This window comes from Maylandia zebra, linkage group LG14, assembly GCF_041146795.1.
Source record: "Maylandia zebra isolate NMK-2024a linkage group LG14, Mzebra_GT3a, whole genome shotgun sequence".
Classification (NCBI taxonomy): domain Eukaryota; kingdom Metazoa; phylum Chordata; class Actinopteri; order Cichliformes; family Cichlidae; genus Maylandia; species Maylandia zebra.
In genome coordinates this window covers 39,487,852-39,502,293 of record NC_135180.1, presented here as the reverse complement: position 1 = coordinate 39,502,293, position 14,442 = coordinate 39,487,852, and the positions used below count along the sequence as shown (strand labels likewise).

At 45.7% G+C, this 14,442-nt stretch overlaps 2 protein-coding genes across 5 annotated transcripts in view; both read right to left on the bottom strand.

Annotated features, from left to right (window-relative positions):
• Positions 1-2,309, bottom strand: part of rffl (ring finger and FYVE-like domain containing E3 ubiquitin protein ligase) — a 12,239-nt gene extending 9,930 nt beyond the window's left edge. Inside the window, exon 1 of one of the 2 annotated variants that reach the window (XM_076873524.1) lies at positions 2,023-2,309. The gene's annotated coding sequence lies outside the window, so the exon portion shown is untranslated. Of the gene's footprint in view, positions 1-1,759; positions 1,960-2,022 lie in introns of those variants that run through there. The other variant, XM_076873525.1, reaches the window with a different exon arrangement.
• Positions 2,310-3,697: 1,388 nt separating this feature from the next.
• eif4h (eukaryotic translation initiation factor 4h) lies at positions 3,698-13,710 on the bottom strand. Of its 3 annotated transcripts, none has more exons than XM_004564982.5 (8): positions 13,566-13,710; positions 9,513-9,700; positions 9,366-9,430; positions 9,188-9,284; positions 8,108-8,215; positions 7,516-7,662; positions 6,850-6,965; positions 3,698-4,152 (listed from the first exon to the last, which is right to left on the bottom strand). In XM_004564982.5, exons 1-8 carry the CDS (start codon positions 13,628-13,630, stop codon positions 4,147-4,149), a joined length of 792 nt encoding a protein of 263 aa, XP_004565039.1. In that variant the 5' UTR covers positions 13,631-13,710; the 3' UTR covers positions 3,698-4,146. The 3 variants fall into 3 exon arrangements, with proteins under 3 accessions (XP_004565039.1, XP_004565040.2, XP_014264465.1); XM_004564983.5 differs by having other exon boundaries at positions 8,135-8,215; XM_014408979.3 differs by lacking the exon at positions 8,108-8,215.
• Between the last annotated feature and the right edge of the window lie 732 nt (positions 13,711-14,442).

Below are 14,442 nucleotides of genomic sequence, written 5' to 3'. Positions count from 1 at the left end.
CACTCTGGCTCTGAGCATGCTCACACGAGAGCAGTGATGAAGCGCCACTACTCAAATCACATACAGTGTTAGCGGGACGGAGATGAATAAAGATGATAAATGATGAAGTGTGACGCGTGGAAGACAAAAATGATTGACCAGACTGAGCTCGTACCGAAACATACATGGCCGCTCGTACACCTCTTCAACCGCTCCTCAACACAAGTATCTGATCAGCCAATCACACGACAGGAGCTCCGTGCATTTAGACACATGGATCAGAGTGTTTCAGAAACTGCTGATGTGCTGGGAGTTTCCCACACAGCCATCTCTGAGTTTACCGAGAATGTGAGAAAAGGTCCCGTGAGAGGCAGCTCTCTGGGAGACAATAGACAGTCTGCTTCAAGCTGAGAGCGAGGCAACAGGAACTCGAATGACCAACCCCAGTACGCTGACCCGCAGGTGCCACACCTGCCAGCTGTGAACAACAAACTGAAGCCACTAAACGACAATAGAAGATGGAAAAATGCTGCCTGGTCTGAAGCTCAGTTTCTGCTGCCCCAGTCTAACAGCATGAAAGTGTGGATCCTGCCTATATCAGGCTGATGGCGGCGTGACGGCGAGCGCGAGCTTTGAATGCCACAGCCCACCTGAGCATGTTACACTGAACCTCACCGGCTCCAGTCCAGTTTGTGCTCAGCATCAGTTACCATGGTGATCCAATAGGTATTAAGACAGTCGCTGTGACTAAGTTCAACACAGCGCACCAACTCAATGATCTCTCTCTGCATTCTCAGCATGTTATTGAACGCTAACTTCAGATTAGATGCTTGCTGCTCAGGCATTTCTACTATATCATGTGAAATATTTGAAAACTTTGATTTTTAAAGTTTCACGTGACAAAGAAGAACTAAAATGAAAGTAAACACTTTAAACAGTAAAAACTGAAGTGAAACCACAAAGTCACGTCTGGAAACAAAAAGAAAAATTAAAAATTCACCTAAATTGTAAACAGTCGCTTTTATAAAGCAGCTGAACCTGTCAGTGCTGCCCTCACCAACCCTCCACAGCTTTCGCCACCTTATCTTTAATCACTGATTGTTTCTGGTCATTTCAACAATTTCCCCATTTGCCAGACTCCATAAGAAAAACTGATGTTTCTTTCGCGTAGCGCTCGATAATAAGGTTGTATACTAAAAACTGCTCGCTGTTCTTATTCTCATCAACTCTGCTTCACGTTTCACAGAACTGGATTCTTACTTTACAAACATGACTCATATTTGTCTCCATAACAAACAGCTTTAATCTCGCTTTATCCAAAGACACGTGACCACATTTTACTGGAACTTCTGATATTAAAGTCTGAGTTCAGTATTTTACGCTACAGGTTTGTTGTTGTCGTGAAATAAACACTGTAAATGGCCAAAAACAACTTCGTTTTGCACACAGGTGACAGTTAGCCGAATTCCGTGAGAAAAATGGACGTTTGTGTCGCGTTTGTCGCCGACGTTAAAAAAAACACTGTGGAAAAACTGTTGAAATATTCCCGCTAATGTTCTGATGAATTCGGCTTTATGTTTCATAAAGTTTCGAGATTCGTATTTAATAAATCATCAACACGGCACACAACTTGACTCCGACTAAACTTCATCGGTATTCAAGCTGGCGTGTCATTTAAATGAGCATTGTTTAATTATAACTGAGAGCCGAATGAGAAAACGTCTCCATATAAGTGGCGTGAAGTCCGAATTACTTTGTTCAGAGATGATTATACACTTACCGGTAACTCACGGGACTTTAAATCCGACGGTTTGTTAACGGAATCCGGCATGTTAAGTCCGGGAAGTACCATCTGCGGCTAGGAGGCTAAAAACTATGCTAACGCTAGGCTGGTTAGAGAAGTTTGAAAAGAGCAAAGACTCAAAGAAACTCAGAGCAGGACAGACGACAGTAGCTCGGACACTTAGACCGGGTTAACTGTCTCACTTTACGGGTTAACTGACAAATAGCCGGGTCGGTTACCGACGTAATGAGGCGTCTTACCTGTTGATGACAGGGTTGCTAGAGCTAGCAGATAGCTAACTCCCGGACAAGTTGATGGTAGTTAAGAAACACTAACCAGCAGCTGCTAGTTAGTTAAACAACATGTCGACGACCTGAAGGAGGAAGTGAAGGAATAACAGGAGCACAGAGACACTGCGAGGGCTGAGACAACAACACAGCCAACCAGGAAGACTTCGGACGCACGCGCGCACACGCACGCACACACCGGAGGACGCCAGCATTTGTACTTAAGTGAATTACAACTTTGACTTATTTATAATAGCAGAAACCGTTTTTGAACTTTTATTTTTTCGAGAACTTTATTTAAGTGTAACCTGATCGATTACCCTCAGACTTGGATGATTACCTGTGCTAACAGGCCCCGCCCACAGGTGGCGCTCAGTTTGACTGGATTACTGAGTTTAAAGGAAATAATTCCAAATGCGTTTAGGATGGTGTGAGTGTCATAAAATACACACATCTACCACAATAAGGAGTAGATGTCAAACTCAAACTGAATGAACAGTAGACACACAGGTGAATGAAACCTGGAGAAACTCATTTAAAGCACACCTGTATTTTCTCAGCCCCGCCCCTTTACCCCACAACAGCAAAATACATGTTACAGGTCAGAACTGAACCACCGGTTTAATGAGTGATTGAGTTTATTCTGCCTGGTTACAGATACATACATCATGTATGAGAAAGCCTGCTCCCCTTCTTTTTACCTGCACGTTTAACTTCTGATTCAAACGGGTTTTTCCTTACCGCTGTTGCCAAGTGCTTACTCAAGTCGTGAGATCGTTGGGGATTCTCTGTACTGTTGTAGTCTTTACTTTATAATATGAAGGGCCCAGAGGCAACTGTAGCTGTGGTTTGGTGCTACATGCATGCATAAATTAAATTGAGCTGAAGGCTGTTTCTCAGCAGCCTGCTGCTGGGTTTGGGAGAGAACCGGTTATTAATGTAGTGGAAGCTGAAGCCCGACTGATCAGAACCTGTGGACCAACATCGGTGAGTTCCTTGCAGTAGCCCCTCACTGATGTCAGCGGTTCCAATATTGGTCCCGGTCTTCAATCTGGCGGACATGAACAGAAATAGGAGCGCTGCTGGCTCAGCGAGGCCCCTGAGCTCCCAGAACAAACCCTTTACTCTCAGAGCCAACCTGCCACTTCATGCTGACGTCCAGTTATAGTACCGAGACCTTCCGGCTTTCTAAGCCTGTCCAGCGAGTTCAGTTTGTCCCAGGTGACCAGACTGTAAATGAAACAGCTGAAGTCAGGATACCTTTAGAAATGAGTGAAACTGCTTTAGATGTTGAACAAACTTTCTAAGAGCCCTCCCACATCCACCAAGACCCTCAGCAAGGTCCTGCAGCATCTCCGGAACCACCTCCAGCAGGTGTGTGATGATGTCACCTCTGAGCAACGACTGAAGGAGCTCCAACCAGCTGCTGGAGAGGTGTACCTGATGAAGTTGTAGACTGTGGTCATGTTTAACATTAACGCCGGTCACCGCAGCAGGAGCTGCTCGTCGGAGCGACACAGACATACAGAGGCAGAACAGAACGAGCTTTATTCTTTATTCTTCTTTCATTTGGAAGAAAAATAAAAATGTAATGAGGAATCAATGCCCCGCCTCCCCCACCCTGAAATTAAACACATTCGGGTTGGTATGAGGACAAAGATGAAGACAGTTTTATTGCCATAAACTCAAGGAAAGGAAAGTTCTAACAGTTGTTTATTCAGAAACGTTTCTGCATTTTACCTCCAAGAAAAACAAAAAAAAAAAAAAACCACATGATGTCAAAGCGACGCAGACCCACACCTGAAAGCTTTCACCTGGGCCGGGTTTACAGCCAGTTTCCTGTCGGGCCACAGAGAAACACACAGAAGTTACAGGTTCCAGACCAAAGCCCCATCTTTATTGTACACAATCAACTTTACAACAATTTATCGGTGGACGCTGGCGTCTGACCCACACTGAAACCACCAAACAGCACAAAAAAAAGAAAAGAAAAAAAAAAAAAAAAAAAAAAAGCTTTCGGTTTCTTCTGTTCTGTCGGCAATGCGGCGTGCTAGCGCCACCGTCTGGTTGGGATCTGTGGTGGCGGCTTTAAATGACTCAGTGCTGTAATCAAAGACAGATGGAAGGAGAAAAAAAGAAGGAAGAGATGAAAAAGGGGAGCAAAGGAAGGGAAAAATAAAAGTTAAGAAAAACACTTTGAACTTATTTTGTCCTCCCTGATTTTTATGAATGAAAATCGTCTGCCTGGATTCGAGGGACCGTTCAGAGTCCAGAACATTTTCACTGCTTTAGCTGCCGTCAAGTGATTTAACCTCGCTCAGTGCGAGTACGACAGCGCTGCCATCATCTTTTACAAAGTACAGAGACTAACTGAGCTTCTCACAGATTTTGGAGGGTGGTGGGCCTGAACAGGAAACTTCAGAGCACATGGGACCACCTGACGACATTAAAGCAGTAACAGTTCTGCACATATCCGGTCGTTAAGTGATGACGTGACGAATCCTACTTCCGGGTCTAAAGTAGTCTGCGTTTAATATGGCTTTTGTGTTGTTAACATGTTTAATGTTATGTATTTTCTTCTATTTGATCTCAAAAAGCTCCTAAAACAGTCAGTGATCCCTGTTGACCTCCCTCGGCTTTTATTACCACTAATCATTTATTTAAGCTCAGTTTTTAAAACCTTAGGATGTAGCTACAGCCCAGCCCATGCAGCAGTATATGAATGACTAACCTCGTATTGTGGATGGATTATCTCAGTTGTTCTCCTGGCTGAAGTTTGGTCCTTTTACAGCATCCTGCCATGCGATTACATTTGTTCCTGACCACCGAGAACACTCACGTTAACTTTTATCGAGTGGAAAAAGTTAGCTTGTTTATATTATGCTAACATAGCTGTGTCGCTAGCGGTCACGTAGCACAACATTATATACCAGCTAGCCCAACTTCAGTAACCCTACAAACGTCACTGCTGTTTAGTTTTCTGTCTTCATTTATGCTGGAAGTGATAACAGAGCTGTACGTTTGAATTTGTTTCCAAAACCCCGCAGGCAGGACATGCTATATTGTATTTAGATAGAAGCTAGCGAGCTAACTCCCTGCTAACTTCTAACTCCGTTAAATGTCATAAATTCCGTTTTCATGGATGCCTGGATGTTAAACTCAATTGTTACACCTGGTAGAGCAGAACGCTGATCATTTTATTAAAGATGAAAGACTTTAGACAGTTTTTAACTCTCAGTAATGCCATAGTGATCGTTTGATATATGGACCTGCAGCGGAGTTTAGGCCCAGACACGGCTAGTGACGTCAGACTTAACGACCGGATAGTTTATGAAGTTTGAGAATACGCCTACACATTTAGTCTCAGTGAGCCTGTAAAAACCTGTAAACCAAACAAACGGAGACAGAATCAATAGAGACCGGGCTCAATGTCTTCACTTATTTCTGCTGTCATTGCTGTTGGTGGTCAAACTTCTCTTACAACATTTCCTTAACATTTTCACCAACATTAAATAAAAGCTGGTAGATTTTGTTTCCTACAAAAATATGACGCAGTTCCTGAGAGAACAGTTCATAATCATTCAACTCATAATAAGGCGAACGGTGACTCAGAGCTAATGTTTCAGGAAAAGTTAAAAATCAAATGGGAAGAGCTAAAAGAAAAAAAGAAGAAAAAAAATAGATACAATTAAATTAAAAAATATATATAAAAGTTTTCAGTGTGGATCAACAGACCAATCAGAAAAGATTCCCTTCTGTGTGTTCAGTGTGGGAGGCATTGTTAAAGCTGATTGGACAGGACACTGCCACATCGCTGCAAACCCGACAGAACACAGCCAATCAGAGCCTTTTCAAACTGTGCTGCATTCAGGGTCTGTTCTTCCACAGTCATAAATCAGGAAAACTAGTAGGATTTAATGATTCCCGAGGAGCTGTCTCCTGCACCTGAATGCACCGTTTTTTGATTTTTCATGTAAAATTCTGCAGACAGTGAATGCAGCACCTGTCTGTGCTAGCAGAGCATCATGGGAACAGAAGTCTAAAGCTTTTTAGCAGTTTACTTATTTCATCAACTGGGTCTGCTGTGGACACCTGAGTGGGCGGAGCTTGCTGAGAGCCAGGCATTAAACCCCACCCACCCAGGACGACAAGCTGCTGTAACGCTAACCAAATCAACAAAAGACACCAAAGATTAAAACAACAAAACAACTAAAGTGGGGGACATTTTCAACCAATCAGAGTGAGGGGGCAGGGCTGTAGTTCAACAACTATAAAATACAAAAAAGAAACACTAAAAGACTTTACAGGTTTAACCTCCGAGCTTCTTTCTGTTGGAGTAAATGTGGGCAACCGTTGACCCAGAAGAGGATGGGGCGGGGCTACAGGACAAAGCAGGTATGACATCACAGAAAGCGGAGGTGGCGGTGAGGGGGCGGGGCAGAGAAACCCAAAGACGGAACATGCATTGACGAGCTGCTCGCCGTGTTGTGTTTACAGGTTTATTACTGATCAGAGTGTCAGAGTGCGATTCGTCTTTATTCCCACTAAGAATAAATATTCTGCTCAAACTGAACTCAAACAGGAAGAAGAAGAAGAAGAGGAGGAGGGCAGCGTCCGCTCGCTCGCTCGCTAGCTGGCCGTCTGTCAGGAAGGACTAACTGTGGCGTCTAAATCACCCCGTTTGGCGTTTCTTGGTTAAAGTTCGCTCTCGCCCCCCTAACCTCCCTCTCCCCCGCCCCCTCCCTCCCTCCCTACGGCCGTGCGGCCTTCAGTCTCTTATGGTTTTTCTTTTGATATCACCTCCTCTCGCGGCTTCGCTCCGCCAAAGATGGCGGAGTTGGGGTTGGCGACCTGGTTGAGCGGCTCAGAGACGGTCCGAGGCTTCAGCTGCAGCCGAGGCCGCTGTGCACGCTCCTCTGCAACAGACACATAACAACAGACAGTCAGTGCACGCCGGGGGAACTTCCTGTTTTTAAATCAACAGACATTTTACTTCCAGTCAGGAAAAATCTCAACTGGGGGCTTTTTTCCAGAGAAGCATTTCTATAACAAGCAGGAAACACTCTTCTTTCTAACCCCTGTGTGGGACACCAGGAGGAAGCAAAGCAGGCCACCAGGGGGAGCCTCTAGAAACACAGGTATGTGCACATGCTGTGCTGATGTCACGCTGCTGTGTTCTCAGCTCAGCGTGTCAGGTGTATGCCTCACTGGCTAATCGGACGATCATCCGCTCAGGATTCTGATACTGCGATGACCCTTCCTACTCTCTCTGCTATCCTTCCTCTTCCTGGATTTGTGCGACAGGCGGGTCCTAAGACGTACACACCTGTTAGCACCTGGCTAATTGTTTTCTATGTATTATCAGTGTCACAGTCACTGCTGATACAGCGCTGCCATATTTTACCAAACCTAATCCACCTGTGTCAGAGCGTTGCTGAAAAAAAACAAAGCAGGAAGTCATGTCACCTTCAGACGGTTCCCTGAAGTCTGTCGTTCCTCCGCGTGGGGGTCCGTCTCTGTAGCGACCCATCCCTGCACCTCCACCCCTTCTGTCACTAGGGCGACTGCCACCGCCTCGACTCCGCCCCCCCATGTAGTCATCATCTCTAAAACCTGCAGAGAGACAGGTGAGCAGACAGACGCGCACACAGGTGAGTGTTCAGATAGACGGCCACAGGCGCCCTGAAAGAGTCCAGACCTGGAAATGAATATGAGATGGTTGAGGTGAAGGGCATGATGGGGGAAAAACAGGGTGTGTCCAGCAGCTTCAGGAGGCGGAGCCAGACACTAGTTACCACTTCCTGTTTGGTGTGTTAGCCTCTAACGTTAGTCTCCCTTGCTGGTCAATCATGCCTCACCACCAGAGCAATAATCAGAATATGGCCTCACATCATATATGTAAACAGAGAGCAGTGCACGTCTGCCGTCTAAATATTACTTTGATTAGTTTTACTGCTTTAAAAAAGTTTGGAGGCCGAGGAAATTTTCCTGCCGTCCCATTGGCTAGAACCCAGCTGGCAGTGCCCTGATTGGCCGCTGGAACGCGATGCTGTCCAACCTGAGCTGCTGAACTCTTTGACCGCACCTCCTCCTGGCTGGTCGAAGTCCTCACGGGAGTCGCGTCCTCCTCCTCCTCCTCTGGGAGCGCCTCGAGAGCCTCCTCGTCCTGCAGAGGACACGGGGCAGTTTAACACTGAGGGGGGGGGGGGGGGGGAGAGGAAAGAAAACAGAGGAGGTGGCAGCACCTCCTGCTGGGAGGGGCTACACTAGAGAGGCGAAGCTTGTTAGTGGTCCATGAGCCAATCGGAGTTAGAGAGAAGCAGCAGCACTCTGAACACTGAAGAAGGTGAAAGGTCAGCAGGAGGAGACGTCAGGTGGCCTCCACCTACCTGCAGGTGACTACGAACAGCAGGGAGGTGAAAGGAAAAGGGGAGGTGTCTGTGGAGGTGAGGATGAAGAAATGAAGCATGAAAGATGAAGAGTCCTCCTCAGAGTCACAGGGCAACATCAAACATGCTTCGTCTGCGTTTCTTTGAAGGCTGGACTTAAATCTGAATCAGATTCAACCGGCGCCCGCCTCCAGCACGTGTCAGGACCTCTCCCCTCTTTTCCTAAGCCCTCATCACTTATCCTAATCACCTTTTCTTGGCCTTGATCAAGGAAACATGGTTAGGAACAGGAGCCAGGAGGTCTTCTTATATCAGGGAGGTCCCAGCACCACGTGACCTCCCTGATACATTACAGTTTGGGGCGTATCGCAAGCAGGCCCCGCCTCCCATTGGTTAAAATGTTCAACTTTATTCATAAAGCGCCAACAAACACTTGAAGCTTCTACTAACGTCTGCTGGAGCTATCGTTTGGGTACGGGCGCCGTCGAGCAGGGATGCCCTGTCCTGCGTCCTTAACTGACCAATCAGCACAGACTAGCAGAACACTGATGATTTATGGGCAACTCAGCTGCAGAAAAATGTTTTGGTAAAGAATTTGGTGAAAACTATTTTAGCCGTCTTCTGCTCCAGGTCACTGAGGAGCACCTCAGAGCTTTCCCGTTTCGAAACGCACGCCTGATTTTCTCTGGGATCTAACTCCAGCCTGGAAACCTTCCTACCACGTTAGCACTCTTCTTCTCTGCTCGTACCTCTGCCGTCGTCTTTCCTGAAGCCAAAGCCGCCCGCTCCTCGTTCTTGTCTTCGTCCCTCTGCGATGTCCACCCTCAGTGACCTTTCACCTAATAACTGCAGGTCAGAGTTCCTGTCAGACAAGACAGCAGCGTGGCACAACCAGAAAACGTCGGGTTTATTAAATCAGATACTCACGGCGCCGTCGTATGTCAAAGCTTCTTTTAGAGATTCCAAATCGTCAAATTCAACATAACAAAAACCTGAAAGAGACGCAAACAGTCAGACAGGAAGTTTCACCCGAGGCAAACTTCATCATCCCCGACACCCACACCCCCTCCGAACCTTTGAACTTGTCTGTCTCTTTGTCTCTGACCAATCGGACGCTGCGGATGTTGAGCTCTTTGAAGATGATGTCGATGTCTCCCTGCACCGTGTTGAACGGCAGGTTTCCCACGTACGCCGTGAACGGAGGCTCTGTCGGCAGCTCCTTCTGCTTCCTGGGGCCTCCGGAACCGCTGCCGCCACGGGGCCTGATGGGAGGGGGGACAGAGGATCGTGAGACAGGGACACAAGTAAAGAGGATTGTGGGATGTAGAGGTCAGACTGGACCAGAGTTAAAGACAACAACTCTCCACACATTAAGCTCACTGGTCTTCCAAACTGGGAGTGCTCGCTTTGGAGTCTAAACAGGAAATGGCGGGGACAGAAAGACCTAAAAGCTGCAATCGGCCCCGTGATGCGTTCCCAATGACTTTATGAGCTCGGTCGCTCGTTCACGGCCGTTTTGTGAAACGGAATGAGAGCCTGACCAATCAGACGATGCTGTTGGACGATACTGGCTCTCTGTCGATCTTATTAATGAAAATGATCAATAAATGAAGATTTAAAAAAAGAGACAAACAAGTAAATAAATTACTACACATAACGAATGTTGGAAATCTGTCTGAAAGGAAAAACCATCAGCTGATATCCAAATGCTGTAGTTTGATGAACGATCAGAAATAATCTCACAATCTGCCAGAGCTAAACTTTACATTTTACATGAGTTTTTTTAAACATTTCAAGTTGCTATGCATCAGTACAACCCTTATATGTCAAACTTTAATAATTTGTCTGTAAAATGTCCACAGTAATTACATACATTATTTAATAAGCGGAATAAGCCAATAAGAAATATCAAAATTGTAAGAAAGAAAAGTTGCACACAATAGTTTCCAACCACAGGAAATGTATTTTGAGTCTTCAGAATTTCATTTGTGAGACTCATTTTTATAAACTGGAGCAAAATGACAAACAAAGCATCAAAATAAACCGTTTCCAGTATTCCAGCTTTGACAGGCTTTGGAGGAGGAAAAAAACTACAGTTCCTGCAAAAATGACATCACTTCCTGTTTTTACAGCTAAAGGCACACTGAAACCACACAATAGTTGATGCTCACAAGGTTATGACGTATGCTCCAACATAGGAAGTGCAAAGAACAGCTGATCAGATCACAAATCGTGCGTCTGGAGCGGTTTTTGTGATTTCTGCAAACCCGTTAGTGGAAGCAAACAGCGGTCTGGGAGATGTTGAATGTGTGATACGTAAGTGCACATCTCTAGTTTTATATCCATTTATAGGAATTATTGCTCTAACTTATCATTATAACGGGTAAATCTGCAAATTTCCACCAACTGAACAACAAAAATAAATAAATAATCATAATTGGAATTTATGACGCTTTGAAGGTTGGGAGTGGTGTGTTTACGATGCCAGTAAATCTGTGTCCTGTTGTTCTTATCAGGTAAAAAGACGTTTTTTCCATCTGCTTGACATGCTGCCGTGCACCCGTCAGTGTAGATCTGCGTTTCAGAGCAGCTGGTTTAACCCTCTGTAGCTGCTCAAACTTTGAAACAATTATAAACTACAAACCGGACTCAAAACTCTGAGCCACTTGGTTATCGCTCTGCTGTGTGCTGCTCCACCTGCTCCTGGATCACTGATGGAGGTCTGATGAAGCAGGAACACAGCCAGAGGAGCTTCGGCCATGCAGTTTGGGGTTAAAATGTAGGAGCTGAGCAGCGCGTCAGCCTGCTCTACATGAACAAAGTCAGCCAGCTTGGCTCCTGCTCGCTGCTATTTGGAGTTGATTTGCATCCATCGCTGACCGGTTGTTGTTGCTATGATACAAACGCGCAGCTAAAATCAGGTGTTGCATATAAAACATGCTGGCAAAGGAAAAGTACCGGCACTGTGTTGTGGTTTGATCAAACTGAGGCTTTCTCAGACTGTTTGGCCTGACCATAGATGGACCGCCCACCCCCACAGGCCCACTCTCAGCCTCCAGCACTCGTCCTAACACAGCAACTTCAAACTGAGGGCTGCAACACTTTATACTATGCAGCCACCACAAAAATCCCTCAACATGAGCGATGACCTGACGACCTTTGGCCAGTAATAAAGGATTTCAGACAGGGTTCCCCTGTGAAGCTGAAACAGACCCTCACTGAGGAGCAGTTTTCTCACAGTGTTTCCACATTCACACGTCAAAAGTGTTACCTCAAACTGCCTGCAGGAGTCGTTTAAACTGAAGCAAAAATTTGTGCTGCTCCCACACACCACCTTTTCTTCTTAAACACAGTAACAGCAGAGAAACTGATGAAGCTTTAACTGACTTGTTGGAGGCTTTGTTACAGGCTGCCAGCAGCAGCATCTCCCTGTAGCAGGAATGCCAGTCGCATGCAGAACTCCACACCTTCCACTAGCTTTGGCTTTAAAATAAATGGGATATCTGGGAAACTGGGACTCGTTTTCACAGACACAGACTTATTATAAACAACAAATCTATTAATAGATGTTTGGTTCTTATAGATTATGTTGAGCTTCTTTACGAACCAGTAAAATTCTGACCTACTGACATGGAGCCAGCTGCTAAACTCTTGAAGCAACAGTCTGGATTCAGATCTGAAATCAGCCGTCTAGCACCCTCAAACAAAGCTTCATGCAATCACAGTCTGCTCTGCCTCATTTTGGAGCCATCAGGAGATCATCTTAAAAAGAGTTATACATAAATTTTTCACTTATATTGCAAGAAATCCCCACAAACAGAGGTCCAATAACGTTCAGGACAGCGGTGCAGAGTGACTAGAAGAACAATCAAGACAACATCTGGAGCTCTGCTCCCTCCCTGCAGGACTACAGCGCCCCCCACTGTTTCAAACACAGACAGGCTTCAACATGTGCCGACATGGACCTCAGTGCTCTGAGAAGATGCTCAAGCAGAAGTTAGCACAGTTTGATTTACCAGACATTACCTTCACACAGTTTAGTCTGGTTTCTGTTTTATGTATTGTCTTTGCAGGGCTCAGCCACTCAATCAGCCCAGACTCCTTCAAACTCTACAGCCCACCCTGCTCCAATGGAAGCATGCAATGAGGGGAATTCCCTCCACTCCTAAAATATAGACTTCAGGCCCCATGTTCAGCCCCAACGTTTATCCCCTCTCATCAGATTCAGCTCCTGACAGAACAACTGATGAAGAAAAGCAGCCCTTTAACTCTTCATCATTCTCTAAACTTTGATTAAAATTTGGTTTGGTGCTCCCGAAGAAACAGAAATAAAGATTAATTGCTGAATCAATTAATCGACCAAAAATTAATCTCAGCAAACTTTCGGCAAAAAAACCCTGTTTTCTATTAATTCGTTCATTAAGTCTGTGATAAAGGAGAGAACATCAGTCCGATCTTCTCACAGGTGACTCCTGCCTGTACTGATGTTAAAGCTTTGTGTGCTGCAGACATCCTGAAGCCCCCTCCCTCCAGGAAAAAAAAAATCACTTTTTTAAAAAAAAATCGTTTATCAGCAATCAGATAACAACACGCAGTGCCACAGAGCGTAAAACAGCCGCTAACCTGACGGTAAGCGCATCTACCGGCTCTAACCGACTCCCACCCTCAGCGCTGACTGCGACGTGGATGGATGTGCAGCAGGGGACACATGATGCAGCCATGCGGGCAGCTCCGCCACCGCCTCCACCTAAACCTGCTGCGGCCTCCTTCCCCACCACTCGCCTCCACCGCCTCAAAGCCACACGCGCTGAGTGGGTATCTGTACCGCCAAGCTGCGGGACGATCCACGCTACACTGGAGAGCCTGTTCTTACTGTCTACATCTAGCTAGCCGCTTGCTAACTGTTAGCATGTCAGCTACGAGACCGCGGTGTTTCCCGGCTGATATCTCCGGGATACCCTCATGCCTGCTCGGCCTGTTCAGTAACCGCGGGGCGTGTCGAGCTTCGGGGCCTACACAGCCTGCTCCCCTGACTCGGGGCGGACAGCAGCGGGAAACACGGCGACGGTCCGGTCGAGTTTGCTCTTCGGGGACACAACAAAGCTGCCGTGCACGGCGGAAACTCACCCTCGGCCGCCGCCGAAGCTGCCGTAGGCCCGGTCCCGTTCATCGTAGTTGTCGTAGTCCGCCATTACTGCTGCTTGTGTGTTGGAGGAGGAGGTCCTACACGTCACACACACAGCGGGTTTAGCTGCCCGCAGAGCGCCTGACCGGTAATATCACACACTAACTTCTTTTTTATTAATTATGTTTTTTTTTAATTCAGTTTGAAAAGAAATATTTATAATATAAGCAATGAAAACACAGCACGAACGTGAAAAACACACGAAACTATATGGAATTGTTAAAATAAATACAAAGTAAACAATAGTAACAGTTGTTAAAATGTCATAATCCTGAAGCCAATAAATGTTTGGCCCGTTGTTGCCTTTGGATCGCACTAGTGATGGGAATTCCGGCTTTTTTTAGGGAACCGGCTCTTTCGGCTCCCAACCAGCTCTTCAGGTTGTTTTGTTGCTTTAATTAATTTATTATCAACAACAATATAAAATTATGCCCAAAAGGAATTACTAATGGAAAAAAAACAAACATGTTTTTTAATATATGTTTATTTATAAATATAAAAGCACAAGCAAAGTCCTAAACACATTTCTAGAGTTAACTGAACTTCCAAAACAGAGCTACCTAGATCACCTAAATTTACCCGTTACTACCACACACCAAATCCAGTCGTTGGTACTTCCTGGCTTGTGTAGCCACTAGGTAACAAAAGCACCCTGAAGCACTTCTGTTGTGTCTTGTACATGTTTTGGAGTTTGTACGTGCTTTGTCTCTAGGTACGTGCTTTGTCTCTAGGTGCCACCGTAAATATACTTTTATTCATTCACTCCACATAAAATGTAATAAATTAATTATCCATCCATCCATTCCACATGACTGTCCC

Excerpts from the sequence above, each read along its gene's own strand:
- eif4h (XM_004564982.5), bottom strand. The coding sequence starts at position 13,630 with ATGGCGGACTACGACAACTACGATGAACGGGACCGGGCCTACGGCAGC. Across the intron at positions 9,701-13,565 it reads AGCTTCGGCGGCGGCCGAGG|GCCCCGTGGCGGCAGCGGTT; the intron begins GTGAGTTTCCGC and ends CCCTCCCATCAG. Across the intron at positions 7,663-8,107 it reads CAAAGAGTTCAGCAGCTCAG|GTTTTAGAGATGATGACTAC; the intron begins GTTGGACAGCAT and ends GTCTCTCTGCAG.